Source organism: Alligator mississippiensis, chromosome 3 (assembly GCF_030867095.1).
Source record: "Alligator mississippiensis isolate rAllMis1 chromosome 3, rAllMis1, whole genome shotgun sequence".
Classification (NCBI taxonomy): domain Eukaryota; kingdom Metazoa; phylum Chordata; order Crocodylia; family Alligatoridae; genus Alligator; species Alligator mississippiensis.
The window spans coordinates 166,274,974-166,296,681 of record NC_081826.1 but is presented as its reverse complement, the minus strand read 5'-3'; the positions used below and the strand labels follow the sequence as shown (position 1 = coordinate 166,296,681).

The 21,708-nt window shown below is 44.2% G+C and overlaps 1 protein-coding gene across 1 annotated transcript in view; it reads right to left on the bottom strand.

Moving 5' to 3' along the window:
- The window catches only part of MUSK (muscle associated receptor tyrosine kinase), an 88,889-nt gene that overhangs the window by 24,842 nt on the left and 42,339 nt on the right, over positions 1 to 21,708 (bottom strand). Inside the window, exons 7-10 of the mRNA XM_006270630.4 lie at positions 16,610 to 16,769; positions 14,141 to 14,147; positions 6,782 to 7,048; positions 1,058 to 1,233 (exon numbers count right to left, since the gene is read on the bottom strand). Coding sequence (XP_006270692.1) covers positions 1,058 to 1,233; positions 6,782 to 7,048; positions 14,141 to 14,147; positions 16,610 to 16,769 — 610 coding nt within the window. The remainder of the gene's footprint in view (positions 1 to 1,057; positions 1,234 to 6,781; positions 7,049 to 14,140; positions 14,148 to 16,609; positions 16,770 to 21,708) is intronic.

Here is a 21,708-nt window from a genome sequence, read left to right as displayed (position 1 = left end):
CCTCCCTTACACCACCCACGGTAACCTGCTGCATGCCAAAGCCCACATGGCATGGGCATTCCCCAGAGACAAGTAGCAGTAGCACAAGGTGTGCCGCTGCTACTTGTCTTTAGGGAAACAAATGACCATGCTCATCTGGACATGCCCACTGGGTGCATTGACACATGTGCTTTCTGCAGTTAACTAATTAGCTCCACAGTAAAGCGGTATAGTCTACACATAGGGAACAGTAAATTAAGTCTGGGACAGTACTATCCTACAGTAGAGTAATTTACTTCATCAAAACACACATGTAGATGGTGACGGGCTGGCTGGGGCACAAGGGTGCTAAAGCACAGGGTCTGCCTGCCACCTAGCCCTTGTGCCATAGCCAGCCCTGGCACCACCAGCCAGAGCCTGAGGCTGATTTCCTGGGCCCCTTGTCAGCCCGGGGCTGCTCTGCCCCAGCTCAAAGTGCTGCCATCCCAGGCTCATATGTAAACCCTCACTCAGAAGCAGTTTTCTCCTGCATGAACTGAACTGCACCAGAGTTTACCACATTGACTTAATGGCATGTAGATGCACCCACTGTGGGCCAAATCCATTGCTGATTCAAACTGTTTATACCTCCAGGGAAACCAGTAGACTGCAGACAGAAGTCTCATGGTCTTAAGTTGCTTCCTCTCCCTGGCAATCTGACTCCCTGGGAGTTATACCGGATTCCCCAATCCACTCCAGACACTGATACCACAGGTCCCCCCACAAAAAAGGGGAATCCTTGGGAGAAGAACTGAGGTATATCAGCTTTCCTCTGCAGTTACTACTGAGTGGAAGGAGGATGAATTCTCCCACTTCAAACCACAACCCTCCAGTCCTAGGGAGAATCCTGTATGGAGTCCCTTTTCTCTGCAAAGAGGGTGCCTCATCATTAGCCTATAAATCAGGTCACACATTGGTCTTATTACTTGCCAACTCCACTGGAAGGTGGGTCAGGCCTCCCCCTCCTCCCCAAACTGTTGCTAAGCCTCAGCCCCATTTCATACAGCTGGAAGGCAAATTGACAGCACAATTCTGTTACCAAGGTATGGAATCCTAGTGCAGGCCTTGGGGTCTTGGTGTAGGCTGGGAAGCCTGTTGCATTCAGGAAGAGTCAGCAGCATTAGTCCAGGCTTATAAATTCCCTTCTGGGAATTTTCCTCCATTGCAAGCCATTCCTTAAAGCAGTAGAGATCCTTCACCGCAAGGCAGTGCTCTCTACATTATTTTAAGAAGAACAACAAAATATGCAGTCAGTGGCCGGATAGCAAATAATTAATTTACAAGGTCATGCAAGAGTTATGCAATGAAATCCTCAGGCAGAAGGGTTATCTCCATTGTTTTCAGCAGGACTATGATACTTTACACCAGGTGAGAAGCTGGCCCATAAATTATAATGGAAATATTGTGGGGATTATAACAACTTCTTCTCTTAAAGCTACATTTTAATGAAGCATGATGCTATTCAAAGCCCATCACCTATCATTCCATGTGATGAGTTCCCACCAGTTATTCTTATATAATTACTGCCATCATCTTATAACAAAATGTCACACCTGTGCACCGTCTTAACCTCCCTCTCACTGTCCTCTAAATTCACCTTCTTTCTATAATGCAAAGAGAGAAATGATATGTGATAATGGCAGGAGGCAAGCTGCAGTCACTATACCTGACTGGCTAAGAACTGTGGACATTGTATTATGTCTGTTATCTTCCCACCCTTGTCTACTGGCTGCTCCATTAGTATGTCTAGTCTTTTGGAGCAGGATCTGTTTAGGATAGAAATCTTTGGATAGCATCAAGCACAATGGGACTCTGTTCTGGCTGAGATCTCTAGGTGCTTTCTCAATATAAAAAGTAAATCATAATAATCAAAGGACATAATCAAATGAAAATTGTTATTGCAAGTTCTTCATTGAAAGTATGTATTTAAATGTTAAGAGCGACCCTTTTGACCATCAGATCTTTCACAAATAGGGTGCAGGTAAGACACTGTTTTATAAGAAAACCAGAACTGTCATAACTCAAACTTTGTAGAAGGGTTGGAGATGAGGCATCTTAGTTAATTATCAGCCATTCACTTTGTTGGACTCTGCATTGAAGTACTGGCTTAGAGGTTAAAAGTGGAGGTGATTTATTGGACTCAGCCAAGTCTCCACTTGGTGCTTGTTTCTTCAGAACCACCATATTCTGGGCACTTCTGCAAATGCTGTTAATGCTATGAGGGCTTACTGCACAGTAAAATACTGCACAGTAAGCCTTCCCTGGGAGCATATCTACACGTGCTCCCCGTTGGGAGCTTCCAACAGGAGCAGCCCAGGTACAGGGCTGTTCCTACCCTGCTCTGCCCCCTGCAGCAGCCAGGGGGAGCTCCAGGCTCTCCTGGAGTGCTTAGCTCAGAGTCTGGCAGGGAGCACCGGGGCCGATGCACATGGGGCCAGGAAAGCTCTGCTGGCTGCAGCAGCAGCCGTCTCCTGGCATGGATAGCCCCGCCCCTTGACAGGGGCCCCGCCCCCTGGTCGCTATCTTGGGACCTGAAGTCCTGCCCCTAACCTCTGACCTTTGCCACTGGAAGTCCCTCCCCTTGCCCCTGGAAGTACTCCTTTGGGGAAGAAGGTTTGCCATCTTAGGCGGAAAAAAACACATTATATACTAAAAATCAAGCACCCATAATAATATATTTTAATTTAATTTAAAAATATATTTTTGTTCTGATTTGTGTGCATTTGTGCTGTATATGTAGAAGTGATTGTATAATAACTCAAAATGCAGTCTTACTCTTCTATATTGTGTGGGGTGTGCAGGGGTATTGGGGAGGTATGGCTGCTGGGCATGGGGTTTGTGGGGAGCTGTGGATGGGTGGGTATGGGGGTTTCTGGGGATGTGTGGATGTGCGTGTGTGGGTGAGTATGGATGTGGGTATGGGAGCAATGTAGTGCAGAGCAGCCAGCCTAGCACTGATACAGTACTCAACTTATAGGAAGGCAGTGTAAAACAATAAATGCCTGTCTGAACCACGCATGTCTACTTGTGCTCTGTAGTAATGACTTATCTTTGTTCCCTTCAGTAGTGTAACTAAGGCAGGGATCAGTGGGAAGCCAACCCCAGGCGACAATTTAAAAGGGGTACAGGATTGATGGTGGCAGCCATCTCCAATTCAGCCACCACTGCTGTCAGCCTCCATAGAAACTGCTTGATACACATCTGGATCTCCGGACTTTAAGTGCAGGTTAACTGAAGGATTACAATCTATCTGCTACTAAGTAAGTTGTAACTAAGACCTTGTCTACCCTAGGATTCCAGCTATCAGTGTAGCTGCATTACTACACTGATAGTGTATACCTGTTTTGTATCAGTGGGGCTATATAAAGGGGTAGAGTGGTGCAAATTATCTTGCACTAATGAAAGTTATAACTAAGCAAGGGTGGCCAGTAGGCAGGCAGAAAAGTGAGGAAAGCGGCAGTCAGGGGGGTGGGGGGTGGAGTGGAAGCGAGCGGATGTGCGGGAGCACGGGGTCTGCACCAATGTCCCATGGCCAGAGCGGCCCAGAGTGGGGCAATAGGAGTGTGGGGCATGGGCTCGCAGGGGTCTGCGGAGCTGGGCTGCGCCAGCAGGGAAAAGGGGGAGCTGGCCTGGCTCCATAGAGCCCTTGCTAGCTGGGACCCCGCGCTCCTGCCGCCCTGCTCTGGGCCCTGCTGGCGCTGGCCCTAGGACACTGGCATGGGCCCTGTGCTCCCACCCAGCTGCCGCTGGCTCCCACATGTGCGCTCACTCCCAGTCCTCCCCACCACAGCCCCACGGTACAGGCGGGGACGAGCACACAGCCCCAGCCCCACGCAGCCTGCGCTCACCTGTCTGAGCTGAGCAGTAGTGGCAGGGAACAAACTGCTGCTCAGTGTCGGTGAAAAGTGGCTCCCCCACTCCCCGTGGCTGGCACTTCCTGGGGCAGCCTACCCTGCAGGCTGTGCGGGGCTGTCCTGTGTTGCCACCGCATCACCACTGCCCCATGGGGCAGCAGTGGCAACAGAGAGCAGGCACAGGCAGCCCCATGTGGGCTCTGAGTGGCTGCAGCAGGGGCACTGCCAGCAGAAAGGGGAGGGGCCACTTTTCGCCCATGCTGAGCAGCAGTTTGTTCCCCGCTGCCACTGCTTAGCCTGGGTCCCATGATGGCTCCGGACTCACCTGTCAGGGTTAAGCGGCAGCAGCAGCTGGGCAGAAACTGCTGCTTGGCGCGGAGGAAAGCAGTTCTCCTGCTGTGCACACGTCTCTGCCTGTACCGTGGGGCTGGGGCAGGGGGGACTGGGAGTGAGCGGGCCAGTGGCAGCCGGGCAGGAGCGTGGGGCCTGCACTGGTATCCTGGGGCCAGTGCCAACGAGGCCCAGAGCAGGGCGGCAGGAGCGCAGGGTCCTGGCCAGCAGGGGCCTAATGCCTTTTATCAAGTATGTTTACACGAGATGCCAACTGTGCAGTAGCCAAAAAATACTGTGCAGTAGCATGTCACAGCATGGACAGTGCTAATATGCTACTGCACAGTATTAGGCTACTGCACAGTAGCGTCGTCTAAAAGACATTTGCTGGCGCTACTGTACAGTAAATCCAGTTACTGCACATTTATTTAGTACTTGCTAATACACAGTAGCATCTCATGTAGACGTGCCACATGAAAATCAATGTTAATAGTAGCTAGGCACAATGTAAACCTTTACAATGCATTCTGCCCCTGCAGATTTGCAAATAGAAAGTGATATTAGAATTGAGATGGAAGCAGTTTGACGAGTAGTGGTGGCCCCTACTCTTCCGCAGGTACAGCTGATGCACCATCAAGTCTCTGTTTGTCAGCAGAATACACAGAACCCACTTGCGCTGTCTTTGCCTTTAGGAAAATCTTTTTCCTGCTAATTTTAATTTAACAGTGTATTCAGCAGCAGCAACCTTGCAAATCAGACACATGCTAAACTAAAGAGAGAGGATGATCTTTTGGCTAAGATACTGCCCAGGAACATGGAAAATATGAATGCACTATCTGGCACTCCTGCCAACAGCCTGAGCATCCACAAGCAAGCTAGTTAATCAGATCTGTGCCTGTAAACAAATATGTGCCTTTAATCCTGTTCCTACTTCCCCAGGGTGATGTGAGAATAAATCCTTTAATGTTTCTGAGGTTCTCTGGTACTATGGTTAGGGGACCATGTAAGCAGATATAGAGAATCTCTTTCACATGAGATCATGTCATTGTTACAGAACCTAATACTAAAACGTGTGAGCTTGATGAGATCATACACAAAGGCAGAGGACTTCAGACTATTATTAGAAACCTTGTAATGAAATGGCAGATATACAAAACCAGCAGGATAGATGCACCAGTAATTTCTTACTGGCCATTCAGAGCAGTAGAAAAAAAATCAGCTCCCAGTAAAGGAGTCAATGATACCCACCTGTCTGCCCATTTTAGATCCTTTTAAAGTAGTGAATATCCCTTGCTTCTTCATCCATTTACTACCAACAGCAGTAATATTTAAAAAAAATACTTTGTTCTTCTCCTGCCTGAGTATCTTGTCCCAGCAGCTGGCAGTACAGTAGGAAGGATAGAATTGATGGGTATATGAGATGAGGGGTTGCTTTCTCTCAGAACATAGCAACTCACCATTTTCCAGTGCTTTTTATCTGGGGGTGTCAAGAGTCAGTCAGAAAGAATTGAAACTCCCTGAAATTTTGGATACCATTTTTTTGCAACAAGACAACACTTCCGCAAACTAGAAGATAAATACCACAGTAAACATGTATTAAAGCCAGAGTGCTTGTATGTGTGTCAGTGATGACCAAGTCCCTTGGCACCCAAATCCTAGGAAAATACATTGTGCTAACTATACTTGGAAATATAATAAGCTCAGTAATAAGCTTTAGATAGGTGCAGACAGTACAATTTACTCTGAGTGAACGGGCCACATTGCGTGTTTCTTTCTGTTTCACATCAATTTGTTCAACATATTTATTATTTCTATCATGTATGGTATGTTCACAATAGAAACAAGTAATAGTTCAAGTCTGCTAGTGCCTAATCAGAAAGAAAGGAGCAAGTGGAGACAAAACCAAAAAAGGATAAAGGTTATTAGAGAAATATATTTTTTTTTTTGTAAAAAATATAAGTTTTTGTAAAAGAAATACTAAAAGAAAGCAGGGTCCTTAATTAAAAGCTATCATTATTTAATTGGCTTAGCCAAATTCTGCACTTTGTCCTTGCTTAGTGAAACTGTCTTGAATAACAACTTGATGAGTTTGCCCCTTAATGATATTTAGCATACGTTGATTCAGTGTGCTTCCTCTTCAACCCATTAATTGCATCAACCGGTTAATTAATTACCTCAATTAGCTGTGCCCTTCAAAGGGAAAAACAATGGGATATTTTGAAGGGACTTTGGTTCTTTAAATTGCTCTCTGTAAATTCCCTATGTTCCCGAGCCAAGACTACGTTGCCCTGATCCTAATTCCCACTGAAGTTGATGCAAGCTCTCTCATTGAGTTCAAAGGGGAAAGGGATACATCCTTCCTAAACAGAAGAAAAACAATAGTGAAGTTGGTGCAAAGGAAAACCTCACATGTGTGTGCATGTGTGTTTATGTCTAATATACTGTTTCAAACATAAGAAGTTCCATTTGCCTAGCCTTCTCATCCATCCCTACTTCTTGTCTGGATAAGACCTCTCATCATCACCTCCTTCTGTTGGAACATCCACATGCAATACACATGGGCACTCAGTGGTTTTTACCTGCACACAGGTTTTGGAGCCGGTCCAACTCCTGAAGGGTTGCACTCCTGGAAGATGTAGTTACACAGCAGTGATTCAGCGGCTGGGTGGCAGAATGAACTCACTGTTTTCAGTTCCGTCCAGGCGGTGTGCACAAGCAATTCTTGGGTCTTCTCTGGGTCAGCATAGGAGGAGTTGAAGAAAACAAGAGCATCCTTCACCAAGATAGCACTACACACCTCACCTCTGTATGTGCTGCAGTAGCCTGCATCACCCTTGTACAGTCTGCTGGTGAAGGGGAACAGTCACATACAGTAAGTGTACAATCATATTCTAACTGAAATGCAGAAGCAAATAGCTAAAGAGAGGCATGCCTTCATCAACGAGATGTTATTTGAAAAGCTAATACATACTGAACAAGAGGAAGCACAAACACACTCGCTGAAACAATCATGTGCCATCCAGACATGTTACAAAGTGTGACAACACATAGCCACTCTGCGTGTAACATGAGTTCAGTGTTAGGAAAACCTCTGTGTTGGGAAGCTGTACCATAAAGGTACCTGACACACCTGATACATGAACCAATTCCAAGCACAACCTAACTCTCAAGATAGATTTTAAACAAGCAGCTCCCAAACTAGGGGTCATAGCTCTAAATGTGGTTCAATGGGACTTAGCAAGTAGGGTCACAAGCAGCAGAAACATTCAATGAGAGCAGTCAGGATTGGGTTGGAAGTGGGGTCGTGATCCTGGAAGGAGGGGCACTAAGGAAGGAAATTGGAAACTGCTGTCCTGATCCAATATTTACTCAGGAACGGAAAAAGCTTATCTGCATTTTCCAATTGCATTTCTGGACTTCAGGGGAGGCCAGAAGTGGAAGGAGCTGTCCTAGCACAGAATAGGTATAATAGGAAAAAATAACAATGTATGGTTCCTTATTCTTATTATTTCTAATAACTTTGTTTAAACGCTACTAGATTTCTGACACAGACACTCAGGCTGTGCACCAACCTAGAAATGCGCTCTGCCCATCAGTTCCTTCCCCTCCAAGTAAGTGCCCCAGAAAAGGCAGATCTCATCAATGTGATGGTGCCAGAGGCTATACTACAGCCATGCTTGCTACAGTAATACGGCCAGAAAGGCCATGTCTTCCTCCTCATATCAAGTTATTGTTTCTGTAGTCCTGAGATTGAAGTCCTCCACACACCCCTGCTAGAGGATGTGCATACACAGGTCAACTGTGATACTAGCTAGTAACATGACTGACCCACAGGGGTAGCTTGGGTGCATGAGCGTCCCTGCATGCCAAAGTCTATTCTCTTTACACTCACACCTCAGCCAGCCATCCCACCAAGACAGGTCACAAAGCAGAAGGGGTGCAGGAAAATGCACCTGGGAACACCTGATTTGACGATAACCAGAGCATAATCAACATGTAAAGAGAGCAGGTCAGGCTGCAGCTGTCTTCACTGCTTGTACAGTCAGTTTAACAGAGGTCATGGAGTTCAGTTCACAACATGCTAACTATGTGGAAAGGCCAGTGGAGTTATTTGTAGCTTTGCGTTTTGTTCCTTCACCCTCTACAAATAATAACCCCTTGTCAATTTGCTATTTTCATGCCTTGAGAAAACTGGGGCTGTATTACATGCAGGAATAGGCAAGGCAACAGAACAAGCCTTTCCCAACACTCATGTCTATGAGTTTCAGATGCTGCTCCCAGCAATCTAGTTATACTTTCTGGCTGCCTCCTGTTTCTAATTGCAATGCCATGGGGTCAATAGCAAAGGGCTGGTTTTTTGTTTGTTTGTTTGTTTTTGGAATTGGCTGAAAGAAAAGGAAACAATTAATCCTGGTAATGGCATGATATAAAACATCCTAAATGACAAAGCTGTCAAATAATGGTACAGATTGTCTCAGGAATTTATATTATTTCCTTCAATGGAGGTTTTAAGATGAGGCTGGCCAGGCCTCTGTCAGTCATTGTTTAAGGACAGAAAAACCTGTCTCCATGGAAAGAATTGGACTAGGTAACCCCTGAAGTCCCTTCCAGCACTATGCTTCTATAATAATATTGCTACCATGTTGCTCCACGCATTCTCACTGACATGACCAAGATACCCCTGCCTGTGTTACAGCTACTCCACCCAGCTTGTAAGCCAAATGCACTCACTGCCTGTAACTCCCTGCTTTTCTGAATAAGCTCCAGTGGAGGGAAGGTTTCTAAATCAACACAGTGGTATTAGAGACATTCTGGAGCCATGCTTATGACAGTAAGAAGGACAGTAGGATCAGTAACTTCTTGGACCACTTCTATATTTTGTCCTCAGTGTTGCTGTTTTTGTGCAGGCAGGAGAGGAACACTCTCTGCATACCCTTCACCAGAGAGCACAGAGGGGTCAATGCAAGTATGGGATTGCACAGGTCTGACCTCCTGGTCTAGAGGCCTAAAGTGAGTCTGTATATATGGTCATCTTGGCTAAGTGCAGACAGTCAAAAAGCCTGAGGCTGAATCAATTCAATCTTCACAGTTTTCTCTAACCGCATAGAGAAGGTTTCTCTATGCCACATAAACGCTCACTTTCAAATCTGGAAGGTAGCCAGATGCCTGCAGTGGCGCGGACCAGAAGCCGGGGGGCACTAGAGTATGCCTCCCAGCCTGCCCACCACTGCTGAGGGCAGCTGAATGCAGCCCAGCACATGCCTCCCACCCCCTCTGCTATCCCCCCAAAGGCCCCTCCAGCCTGGGGCATCAGCCCAGGTGGGGGGATCCCTGCACCTTAATGGGGGTGCCCTGCCCTAAGCAGGGTCCCCTGAGCTCTGCCAGAGGGGGAATTCCTCCCTCCTACCCCTCAGCATGGTTTGGCGTCAGCTTAAGTCCACTCCCATGGTTCAGCACCAGCTAGACCCCAGGCTGGAGGGACTGTTCTCTCCTCTGCAGCTGTGGGGGTGCAGTTAAGCTGTTGCCAAACCATGCAAAGAAGTGGGAGGAGGGAAATTCTCCCTCTGCACCAGCAGCAGGGCTCAGGGGACCCTGCCCAGGGTGGGGGAAATCCCTTGAGACATGGAGATCCAGGCTGGCCTGGGGCTGGAGGGACTACTCCCCTACTTCCCACCTGTATGTCAGTGACTGCTACAGGCCTAGGGTGGGGAAACCCTTGCACACCAGGAATTGGGGAGGGGACCGAGGAGGAGAAGTCTGTTCCCCTTCCCACCCTGCGGGGCTGCAAGGTATAAGCAGAACCAGAGTTGCAGAACAACGGCTCAGGGGCAGAGCCAGCCCTGCTCTGCTGGACCAGACAGCACAGGCCAAGCCTAATCTGCCCACCCTGCAAGCAGGGGTTTGCAGGGAGAATAAGGGGGAGGGGTGCAAAACATCCTGGGATGCTGGACTGTGAGTTAACCTGATTTGGGAGGGGATCTGGAACAGAAGCTTGATAGACTGGTTAAACCTAAATCAGTGAAATCTGGTACTACAGCCATCCAGACCTATCTTAAACTGGTTTCAGCGATTTTGAAACCAGTTTATGTGCACTGAACTTCTGTTATGGGCTTAAACCAGTTTCTGATCCCATAAATAAGTTTATGTGTAATGTCTGTCCCTAGCCTTTACGACTAGATTAAGGAAACACCGATTTAGCCATCAAATGTATTCCTTAGAGAGCACAGCATGAAATAAATTCCAAACAGCAAATCTGAATGCAGTGGTCTGTGAGCAGATACAGGCTGGAACTTGCATGTGTAAAATGTTTGTTATATAATGAACAACAGATGCCACAGTCCAAACTCTGCCGAGAGGAGTTGTATAAAGATGACAAGGACAGAATACCACATTGTTCTGGTTATATTTTCAGTTTAAATTTTAGGAAAAAACAGTTTATTCTCTCAAGATGAGGCAATAACTACAGATAAAGTTCTGAATTATTATGGTGCTTACAAAACTCCCACAGGAGAATCAAACAATCAATGAAAGGCCCCAAAAGGCTGAATGCACTGCAAATGCTCAGCTCAAAACTGCACAGAAAATCCTTCTGACCTGATACTTTTATTTCACACACAAAAATACTTCAAGTATAAAAGTAAATACTGTCTGGGGGTGTTGATTATAGGCTGACCTCATGCATAAACTGAATTAAATTTTTATGTTTTTTGGAGGAAAATGATAGATATATAATCAAGCCAATGGAGTAGATGATCAGTTATCAATAGTTTATCCAATTTTAGGTTTGGCCATAAAAGAGCCTGTTCCAATAAAATGTGATGGAGGAATTTAAAAAGGAAGAACCAAATTTATCCAGATTTCTTAATTCTTGATACTACACAGGAGAACTCAGATTAGCCATACTATTTATTTTTTATTTCCATTTCAACTGGCATGAATATACCCTAATCACTTTAGTTACACTTCATATTAAGGATACATTTATGAATAGGGTAGAATAACTTAATATACAATTTATAGATTTTTAATAAATGATACATTAAATTAATAGGACTTTGAAGGCTCTTGGTTGCTCATAACAACATCTTAAAACTCATCCATTACACCATCTATTGACCAACTTTAAGCTATCATATGCAGCTTGTCGCAGGGGTACCAGGGAAGGAGGGGATACAGGAGGGGAATGGGGCTCAGCTATGCTCTAGGGCAGTGGTTTTCAAACTGTTTGTTTGCGGACCACTTGAAAATTGCTGAGGGTCTTGGAGGACCACTTAATAAACTTTTTGCTGTTCTACAAATCAAAGCACACAACTCATATTTTTATATCTGTAGTCTTACCTTTCTAATGTGATTGATGTGCCTGTTTTTTTGAGCAAAGTTCTGGGAAGTCAGGTATAATGTTTGTCAGCTTTAGCCTTAGGTCACCTTTCTGCAGACCACCTGAATAGAGCTCACGGACCAGTGGTGGTATGCAGACCACAGTTTGAGAACTTCTGCCCTAGGGGATGGCCTAGCCAGCAAGTGAAAGAATTACATTGATAAGGGTGGGGCCCACCTGGGAAAATTAAAAGACTCAGCATGAAGGAAGAGAGAGTTTGTGGTGCATTAGTTGCTTTCCTGTAGCCTGGTGAATGGGAAAATGCTCCTGCCTGAGGTTAGGAAGGTGGGGCTACTTGGTTGTGGTTTGTGTTGACTGTAGCTGCTTTCTATTTGGGTAGTTTTTGCCTTCACGAGAACAAAACCAGCTGGGAAGGCTGAAAAACTGGCTTAGAATGTAGCAGGATGGCTTCATCCCTGATTAAGAAGCGAGAGCCCAGCAGGGGCATGTTTACAACATTAAGTTTCCATCTACAAGCAATTTGTGAAGGATTAATCTAAAGTGTAACCCCAGTTTCTTTGCATTCATATGTTAGTCAGTGCATGAATACCATCTTGCAATTGTTTGCAGCTTGCAAGCCTTGCTAAGACAATCCTGACAAAATAGCCGAGACAGGCAGGAATTACCATTGTGTCTTTCAGTCAGGGAAAGTGAGACAGCACCAAGACATCAGGCTAGGGACAGAAGTTGCACACAAACTGATTTAATTAATCAGAAACTGGTTTAAACCTGTAACAGAACAGAAGTTCAGTGCCCATAAGGCAGTTTCAAAATGGCTGAAACTGGTTTAAGATAAACCTGGTTGAATATAGTATCAGACTTAACTGATTTAGGTCAAACCGGTTTATGAAACTTCTGTCCCAGATCCCTTCCTGGTTCAAGTTAAATCACAGACCTCCAGTATGCTTTGCAGCCCTGGGCTGTGCTGTCTGCTCCAGGGAGCAGGACTTTCCATGCCCCTCTGCTCCCTTGCTGGAGCAGTGAGGGCTGGCAGATAAGGAGTGCGGGAAGGGCAAGCCTGGGATGTAGTCCAGTCTACAGGGTGGGACTGCCCTCTCTAGGCAAACCCTGGCTGGGGCCTGGGGCCAAGGAGGGGAGTTAAACTCCCCTTCCCCCACTCAAATTTACTGCCAGTTGCAACTGTGGACCACAAATCCCAGAGGCACTTGGAAGCATGAAGAGGAACTGACAAGCAATCCTGCAGAATCCTGCTGCTCTGATTCTGGACTGCAAATCCCAGAGACCTCAGGGGCAGCAGGAAGAGAAAGTGAACACAGAGCCAGAGAACCCATGCTATAGTGTCCTCCCAGCTTCTGGCCTGAACTACTCATTGTAGGCATGTGGCTGCATATCCTGAATCAAAGGTAAATGCATGTCACTTCTGATTCAATTTAATCTGTGCAGTTTAGACTAACCTGCAAAGACTGAATTGATTCAGCCTCAGGCTTTTTGACTGTCTGTACCTAGCCCTTGGGACTTGCCCAGGATCCCTGATGAACCTGGTGGTAAAACCAGGCACAGAATCCAGACTTCCTGGCCCTGGTCCACAACTCAGTATAGATAGATTTGGCTCCAGCTCTCACCAGTAGTGTACCAACAGGGGGGCGGGAGGGGGCTATGGTCCCCAGGCTGGCGCCTGGGGGAGATGGGATGCCAGCCAGAGAGGCCGAGGCAGCTCCTGCATTTTGTGTGTGGCCCACCATCCTGCCCGGTGCGTTGTGGCTTTCTTTGGCTGTTCCAGCCAGAAATTCTAGCTGCCGCCCCTCCCCCCGCGGCCGGTGTGCCGTGTTGCTAATTCCCCTGCAGAAGTGTCATGGGGTGGGAGGCGGGGCCCCTCACCCTGCTCAGATCATCCCTGGGGAGGTGTAAATGCAAGCATTGGACCCTGGGTGCTGGAGACCCACGGTACTCCACTGGCTCTCATACTAATCCCATAGTTCTGCTTCCAGTCCTCTTTGAAAGCATGACGTGCACAACTCTGTGTGTGTGTTTTAAAGCAAAGCAAACTTTTCAAACTCAAAATAAAATGGGCTTTGTATAAAGCTGACAAAGGGGCTATGTTACATCTGGTTTTACCCATCTTTTGGTTCACTCACTAATAATCTTGCTTTGAATAACTAAATCTATTGACATAACTTTGTACTTGTCATCATATTTAATAATTTAGTGAATATAGGGCCATTACTGTTCTCCATGTCTTGCCTTCAAGCCAGTGAAGTCAATAATGTTGCCAGGAGAGCAAAATCTGGCCCTCAGTATTTTGCCAAGTTAACATATTTTAAATACTCTTATGTTACAGCATTTGCTGTATCAGACAAACAAGTTAATCTGCTTAGAGCCCTGTTTCCACTAGCTGTCTGAGTGTCTGTGTAATGAGCACCATGTTATGTATGTGAAAACTCCTTACAGAAGCTGTTCTTCCTACATATTTATGCTTGCTGTCAACAAACTTGCTCCATTAGTTTGGGGACTCTATAATATCCTCACAATTCTTCTTCTTCATTTTTTAGTTTCTCTCATCTAATAAACACCCCAAGAAAAAATATAACATCATTCTTACCTCCATTCTGCACAGGATCCAGTCACCCCAATGAACCAGGTATGGGAAAAAAAAGGAAAGGCTTGTCAGTGACAGTGTATGTGTTCCTTTTGAATGCAAAATGTACGAGGCATCTGCTAGAAAATGTTCTAAATTTTAGCAAAATATTGTTACTCATTTCTCTTTTTGCTCTGCTGTTTTGAGGGGAGGGAGGTCTCGGTGTGCCTGGAGGTGATTTGTGGAAAGAGAAAGGCAAATTAGGAACAGGATGCCTTTGAAATTTTTTGTGGAAGTGGATCATAGTAGTGGCAGTAGCAGTGGATATGAGAAGTAGGTCTGCAAAATCAATGGTTGAAATCGGGATTTATTCACTATGCGTGATTGTAAGGGATACCAGTATTGCCAGGAGCAGCAGCAATATTAGGGGAGAGCGGGCATGTCTGCACATGCTTTAGTTAACGCACATTAAATCTATACCTCCATTATGAGGTACTAAGAAAATGTGCATTTGTCTTAATGTGCTAACTAAAGAGCATGGTTTCTGAGTGATGCTTAATGTGCATTAGCCTATTTTAATGCGCAATACCTAAATAGCAAGTGGTTTTAGTGACAATTTAATGCTAATTAAAATGGTCTAATGTACATGAAAGCACACATGTAGATGTGCCCAGTATCTACAACAGTCATATTGGGAGTGGAGTTAATGGACAGAAATAGCAAATAAAGGGATCTTTGCTCCTCCTCTTCCCACTGCATGCTAACATGTACAGCTGATAGAAGGAAGTCATCTATATGTGACAAATGAACTAACACAGGCCACTTGCACCACAGCAAGTCATGACCCATGGTCCAAACTGTGATTCTGGGTCACTCTTGGATCCTTGGACAAACTGGTTACATACTGTCCCTTATTCAGAGCTTACAGTGAACCTGCCATCAATTCATGTGTCAACTTGTGAGACGCTCTGGGTCTTCATGTCTTTTCTTACTGCATAGGGAAGGATTTTCACCTTTTCCTATCCCCAAATAGGGAAGGAATCAATCTCAGCATCATCATTCCTGAGCCTCATTAGGCCAGAATGTCCAAATGTGAAACCTAGATCCAGTGTGGCCTAACCAATGGTATTTAAGGAAAAGGCTGTTTCTCCTTTTCAGCCTAAAAAGCTTGCTTCCTCTTAGCAACTGACATTTTGAGATTTCTGCATGTTCCATATAGGTTTGGGCATGCGGACAAACTACTGTGAGCTAAGATAGGGGGAGAACTTACAGCATATCAGCTGCTTCTTAGTAACTAACTGCCTGTTCACATGATCTCGCCCCCTCCATGGTTGAGAGGTGAGCTCTTTTGTGCTTATGCCAATGACAGACATTGATAATGTAATGTAAAGTGAACATGCCCAGATGGATGGGACAAGCGGCTCAGTGACCTGAAGCAGGAAGAGAGCTGCAATTTGCAAGCAATGACCATTTGATCTGGAAGCAAAATGAGTTTCCTTTGACCCTCTATTAACTGTGGTGTTAAAAAACTGACATTTTCATTATTTCACCATTCAAACACAAGAGTAAAAGAGCATGATGCTCTCAGGTTTGCACAATGCTAGGAGTAATAACTGGAGAAGGAAATAAAAGCATAAAATTTTTTGCAAAAATCTTAATAACATTGACAATTTTTCGTGAAAATCTTTTGAAGAAAGGCCAATTTTCAAAGGAAACGCTTACTCTTGGAACAAGCTTCTTTAACTTTGTTATAGAAGCTGCTTAAGGCATATACATTGTCTTTAGAAAAATTCTTCCACATGTCTAGGCTACCAAAGGCACTGGGGCAATAAGTGAGAGATGAATAAAGCAATAAGTCCAGCTTAGGGGTACAGGGAGTTATATGTCAGTGTTCTCCTATATGATTCACCTTACAAATCTAGATGCAATATTGTGGCATAGCCGTTTTGAGTCTTGTAAGATGGCACAAAGGAGCTAGAGGAGAGGTATAGTATCTCTACCCAGGAAGTTTCTGCACTACACTAACTGGAGCCACAGCAGCACTGGAGACTGAGGCCAGGAGAGGGTATGGTTACCTTTGGCACCCAAGAATTCGGTGCCACGCTGGTGCCCCACAGGTTTTCCAGTGTAACACAGGGAGATGTTAGTAGCTCATTACAGCTATTTTCACTTAGCTGTTAGGTGATATTCATACTGTGTCATCACTGTTACTTCCTCCACATGGATGAGTTACAGAGTGCTGCGGCACGGTGGCCAAAATGACAGCACATATGCAGGAAGTGACAGCTGCGCTAGCCTCTGAAGTGTAATAATATATGAGGAAATAGCCTAGCAGAGGGTTGCACTTGTGGTCAAATTTATTCCACCGTAAATCATTATCAAGTAGAGCTGTTCAAGACCCTCCCCCACTGCTGCCTTTCCTGGATGTAAGTAAGCTGACGCTGGAATTGCATGATGCTGAGTAAAAGTTTTTTCTGACTTCCCCCAACATACCTGACACGCTGATAGTCGCTGCTGCTTTTGCAGTGCCAAATGCTTTGCTGTGCTTGTTAGTGGCTATGCAAGTGAACAGGCCCGGCCTGGTGACATACACTTGCAGTCTGGAGTCGATTGCTCTGTCTTTTACACTTTCAACTATTGACCCTGCAGAAACCTAAAAGGTTTATTAAAACAAATAAAACAGTGAAGTGTTGGGGGTTTAAAATAAATTTTAATTTTACAAAGTAAGATGGAGTAAATGGATTAAAGTGGAAGTGACTTAAAAATGGGATAGCCAGAAATAGGAGCTACAGCGTAATGACGCTTTCATATCAACTGGTTTTACGACAAACGTGAACTTTAATAACCCAGCCTGTCAAACTCCTAGTGATTTAAGATATCTTTAGCAGGCTTCACTTTCAGCTGGAGGTGCTTGATACTTTCTAAAAAGGAGACCCCATGTGTTAATGTAGATAGCACTACCGAGCCAGCACAGGCGAAAGGGTTTTCTGTTTCACACATCTTCAGTAACTATTGATTAAGCTGCAGTTTCAAAGAGCTGTATTTGTATCTCAGCTGGTGTAACTGAGTTAAAAATATATTTAAGGTTCATTCTCTATTGGTGGTAATGCTGAAGTCTGAAAGAATAGATATTCTGACTTTGATATTCTGGGGCTGATTGTTGCAGAGAGGGAGGGGAGGTCATTGTGGAATTCACTGAGTCCTAATAAATATGGCATATCCATTTTTACAGCATCACTTTTCAAGATAGCACCATGTTATTAAGGCAACATTCAAGAGATCAAACATGCTGGCTCCCATATTCTAAAGGGCTCATGCATTTTCCTACTTTGTGTTCCAAGAACTATGCAAGTTGGTTAAGATTTGGCAAGACTGTTTTGTTTGCACATTTCAGAAATCTATGAGCAAGTGAGCAAGGAGCCATGTAACCTTACCAGTCTGTGGTAATTTTATCCTCAGTCTCTTCCTGCTTGTAAACTGCATTGGCATTCATTGAAATAATATTATCTTAATGAAGTATTGCTTCTGCAGCATTGCTACAAAAGGAGTAAAATGGCCATGATAGCAGCCAAATATAAAAAATAAAAGAAGTGCAAGGCACTTGCTTTCAGACGCAAATAATACTACCTGAAAATGGAGATCTGGTCTCAGTTCAGTAAGATAGTTAAGGATGTGGCTAACTTTGAACACAGCAATTGTCTCATTAAAGTCAACAGAGTTCCCATGCTGAAAGTCAAGCACGTGCTCAGTCAGGATCTTTCTCTGCTGTTTGTGTCAGAAATAGATAAGTAGGGTAATGTGTATTATAGATTTAATTCCACTGCCTCTTCAGTTAATAAAAGCAATGGTACCAATCACTCCTAAATAGTTCAAAACCCTACAACATTTTCAGTTAACTATGTTTAAAATCCTCCTTCAACTAAAATGTATCAACATCTTACCCAAAGTGAATTCATACATTCTTGAAAAACTCTTGCACAAGCGTATTTATATAAGAAACACTTTCCACCAAAATGCAGCCAAGCTATCCTAGGGGTGAAATATAATGATTGTTAAATCACTGCACAGATGACTGATAAAGCAGTTTAGGTCAGGAAGTAAGGATGCAACTTTAAATTGAAGCTTAAAATGTACAACCTACTGAGGGTAGCAAGTACTATGCAGTAGAATATATATTAGTAACTGATGGCTCTCAAAAGGTTAAGATACTTTGATGTGTATTCAGAACAAATTTATTCTCACTGAACCTCTTAAATTTGCTAAATGATGATCTGGCAGGTACTGAGCACCCTGAACTGTTTTATTTAACTCTTGAAAATGTCATTTTCCAGTCAGGATAGGAAAGGTATGAGTGAAAACCTGGTCCCACTGAAATTAGTTGTTTTGTTATTGGCTTCAGTGGGGTCAGGATTTCACCTGTTCTTGTCTTACACTTGTGCTTCTGTTCTTGGTCTGAAAATTAAACAGATCATAGAATCATAGAGAAGCAGGGCTGGAAGGCACCTCCAGAGGTCATCTAGTCCAACCCTTTGCCTGAGGCATGATAATTCCTATGTAAACCATCCCATACAAACCATCATTTAAACTCTATTTAAGACGCAACACTGACCTAACACCCTAACCTGTCCCAGTTAATGCAGGAGAACCATGGTAGCCAATGTCCTGAGTCTATGAAATGTTGTCAATATATGCTCAAGAGATCCTGGGTAGAGGGCCACATCTCTGCTACAGAGGAAGGCAAAAACGCCAACAGCTTATATCAATCTGACCATGGGGTACAATTCCTTCCTGACTCCAAATATGGTGATTGGTCTGACCCTGAGTGGAAGGGCAAGACCCTCTAGCCAAGAACCTCCAGCATTGGTCCCAGCAGGAGCACTGGCACAACTGCAAAGCCCCCAGCCTTGACTGTAGCCAACACCTAATGCTTCTGAGATCTTTAAAGGCTGAGGGTTTGGGCTCGGTAGGCATACTGGGGAAGGTTCAATGCATTATGTTATCAGACCCTGTTCAAGCTTCTTTAAACTATGCATGTGTCTGAGATCTGCATGTCTGCATTAGACCATCATAATGTCCCTTCTTTCAGCTAACATTTTGAACAAGAGTCACCAGTGTATTCTCTGGACATTGGATACTCCAGTGACACAAAGCAACCATAGACCCATCTGAAGTGGCTGGTTAAAACAGGTGTATGACTCATCAATATGGCTGGTGCATCTGGGCCTTAATATTGTCCACCATATTATTTTAAAATAAAGTAAAAATGAACCAAACTTAATTTGACATTCATTGTTACATTGTTTCAAGACATGCAGTGCCTACTCTTTTCGGGAAGTGTTGACTAAGGATTAATGGCTCTTAGTTTCTGGTCAATAAATACGTGCACAAGGAACCACTCTAAGAAGAGACCAATAACAAGAAGCAGCAAGGAGGAACTCTCCAAGACTGGAATCAGACTGAAAGGAGAGAACTAGGTTCATGTGGAAAAGTTGTGCTATATTTGAAGTAGCTACTGCCAATGGCAGGAATCCTTTTCAGCATCAGTTATAGGCAGCTCAGTGTCAGGTAGGTTTCTATTAGCAGGAATCAATTCTGGTTCAAAGGGTGTTATAATGCCCAGAGGTAGTTTCGATCAATTATTTCTTTTAGGAAACGTCTGGAAGCAGTTTTATAAAAACATTTAGATCCCACAGTCACCCAAGCCTTTTGGAATTTAGTTGTGTTACAGATTACCCAGTTTAGCTGGAAACTGTACCCAGCTCTGAAGCCATCCAACAGCAAGAAGAAGAGTGCATACTGCTATTATCAGTTATTATCTGTACTGCCTAGAAAACTTTCATGGATCAAGAACTCACTGAGCTAGAAGATGCACAACTATGGGACCAGAAAGCATCCCAGCATCTACATTTACAAGGTAACTTCGCTTGGAAGAGAGTGCACTGGGTTTTGAATTTTCTCTCCTCTTCCACACCTGCACCCCACTTCTATGTTTGTTCCTTGTTAAACAATTGATCAAAGGATTTTTCTTCCAGATGCCATTTCTCTGGATGAAACATTGTAATCATTCTCACTGGTACAGAGAAGGAATTTTCTCTGGGGCTAAACCAAGGCCTCCTGCTGGAGTTCATCCAGATTTTGTAACATTAGGGCTGACTGGGCTTTAATAAATTGCTTCTTGGAAGCCTTCTTTTGCATTTCATACTCCATCATTCTGTTCATAATCCGTAAGCGTAGAGCGCAAAAGTCAGTTGAGTTTTGCCAGTGTCTTGTGACCTGAAATATGTCCCTCTCTCTCCTCCTGTAGCCTTATTTTCTCTTCTGTTCAATCAGAGCTAAGGAGTCTCATTCAAGCCTGGGATCTTCTGTGGAATTTTACTCAGGCTGATTGCCCTCGGAAAGGAAATCTGAGAATGGTGAGTCATGATTGTGCCTTCTTAGCCTGGATCACACAATGAAAAATGGCTTAGCCTGCCACGTCAAGTTGATAGAACTTGCAGGGACAGGGGAATGTGCTACAGCTGAAAATAATTCAATGGCTAGTTTGAACTCAAGGCCTCTTTTTGTGAAAATGATCTCTTACTGGCTTGGATAGTTTCAAACAGTATGAGCATTACATACTGTCATTTGCATGATGAAAAATAACAGAAAATAGCATGAGGAAGCCTTATGCAGCTCTTAAAAATGGCAAATACCCATATTTTAGATCTTCCAAGTTGGCTGTCAGTTTTTCTTCTGGGAACCTGAGACTCTCTTCATTAAATTTGATTCTTTTTACTTTTGAAATAAAGTCCTAAGGACTTTTTTCCAGTAGGGTGTTTTGACCATTAAAGTCCCATTCCAGAATGTAGCAAAGGTGACACATCTCCATATCTTTACATTTAACTTAATTATCCTTGCAGGAAAACAGAGGGCTATCACCTGAGCCCATGATGCCTGGAAGTGGCTAATGAGTAGAAACTGAATTGGAGCAGTATTTTTATTTGGATGGAGAGGACAACTACTGTTTAAATGAACTTTCATCTTTCTGTTCCAGGGCAGTTTAGGAATGACAGTGCTTTCAGTCTCTTTAAACTTCAGAACAATTACATGTCAGCATTCAGAAACTCTAGCAACACAGACACTGCAGGGAGGACATCCTCAAATTACTCACTGTTGCTTGTTTGTGAGTCAGTCTTTAAATACATATGCTTGATTCCACCTGTTTCCTGGTTTAACTTTAGCAAAGGCAGGCACTCATTAAACAAAGGTCTCCTTACCATATTTAAAACTATGTGGTCTGGAAGGCAATCCTCATAGGACTGATTTTTGCCTTGCAGACATAGATACCACAGGCAGATCTGAGCTAGAGTCCCAGAAAAACAATGTCAATTAAAAGAAAAGATTTAAAATCTGAAGATCCACCCTTGGGTGGTTGGGAGGGAAACCAAGTATACTGGTGACACATGTTCCTCTGATGAACTGGAATAAGTTTTGTACTGATTGGATCTGTACAGAATGGCTAAGTACAGACAATCAAAAAGCCTGAGTCTGAATTCATTCAACCTTCACAGGTTAGTTTAAGCTGCACAGATTGGACTGATAAGCAAGTGAGT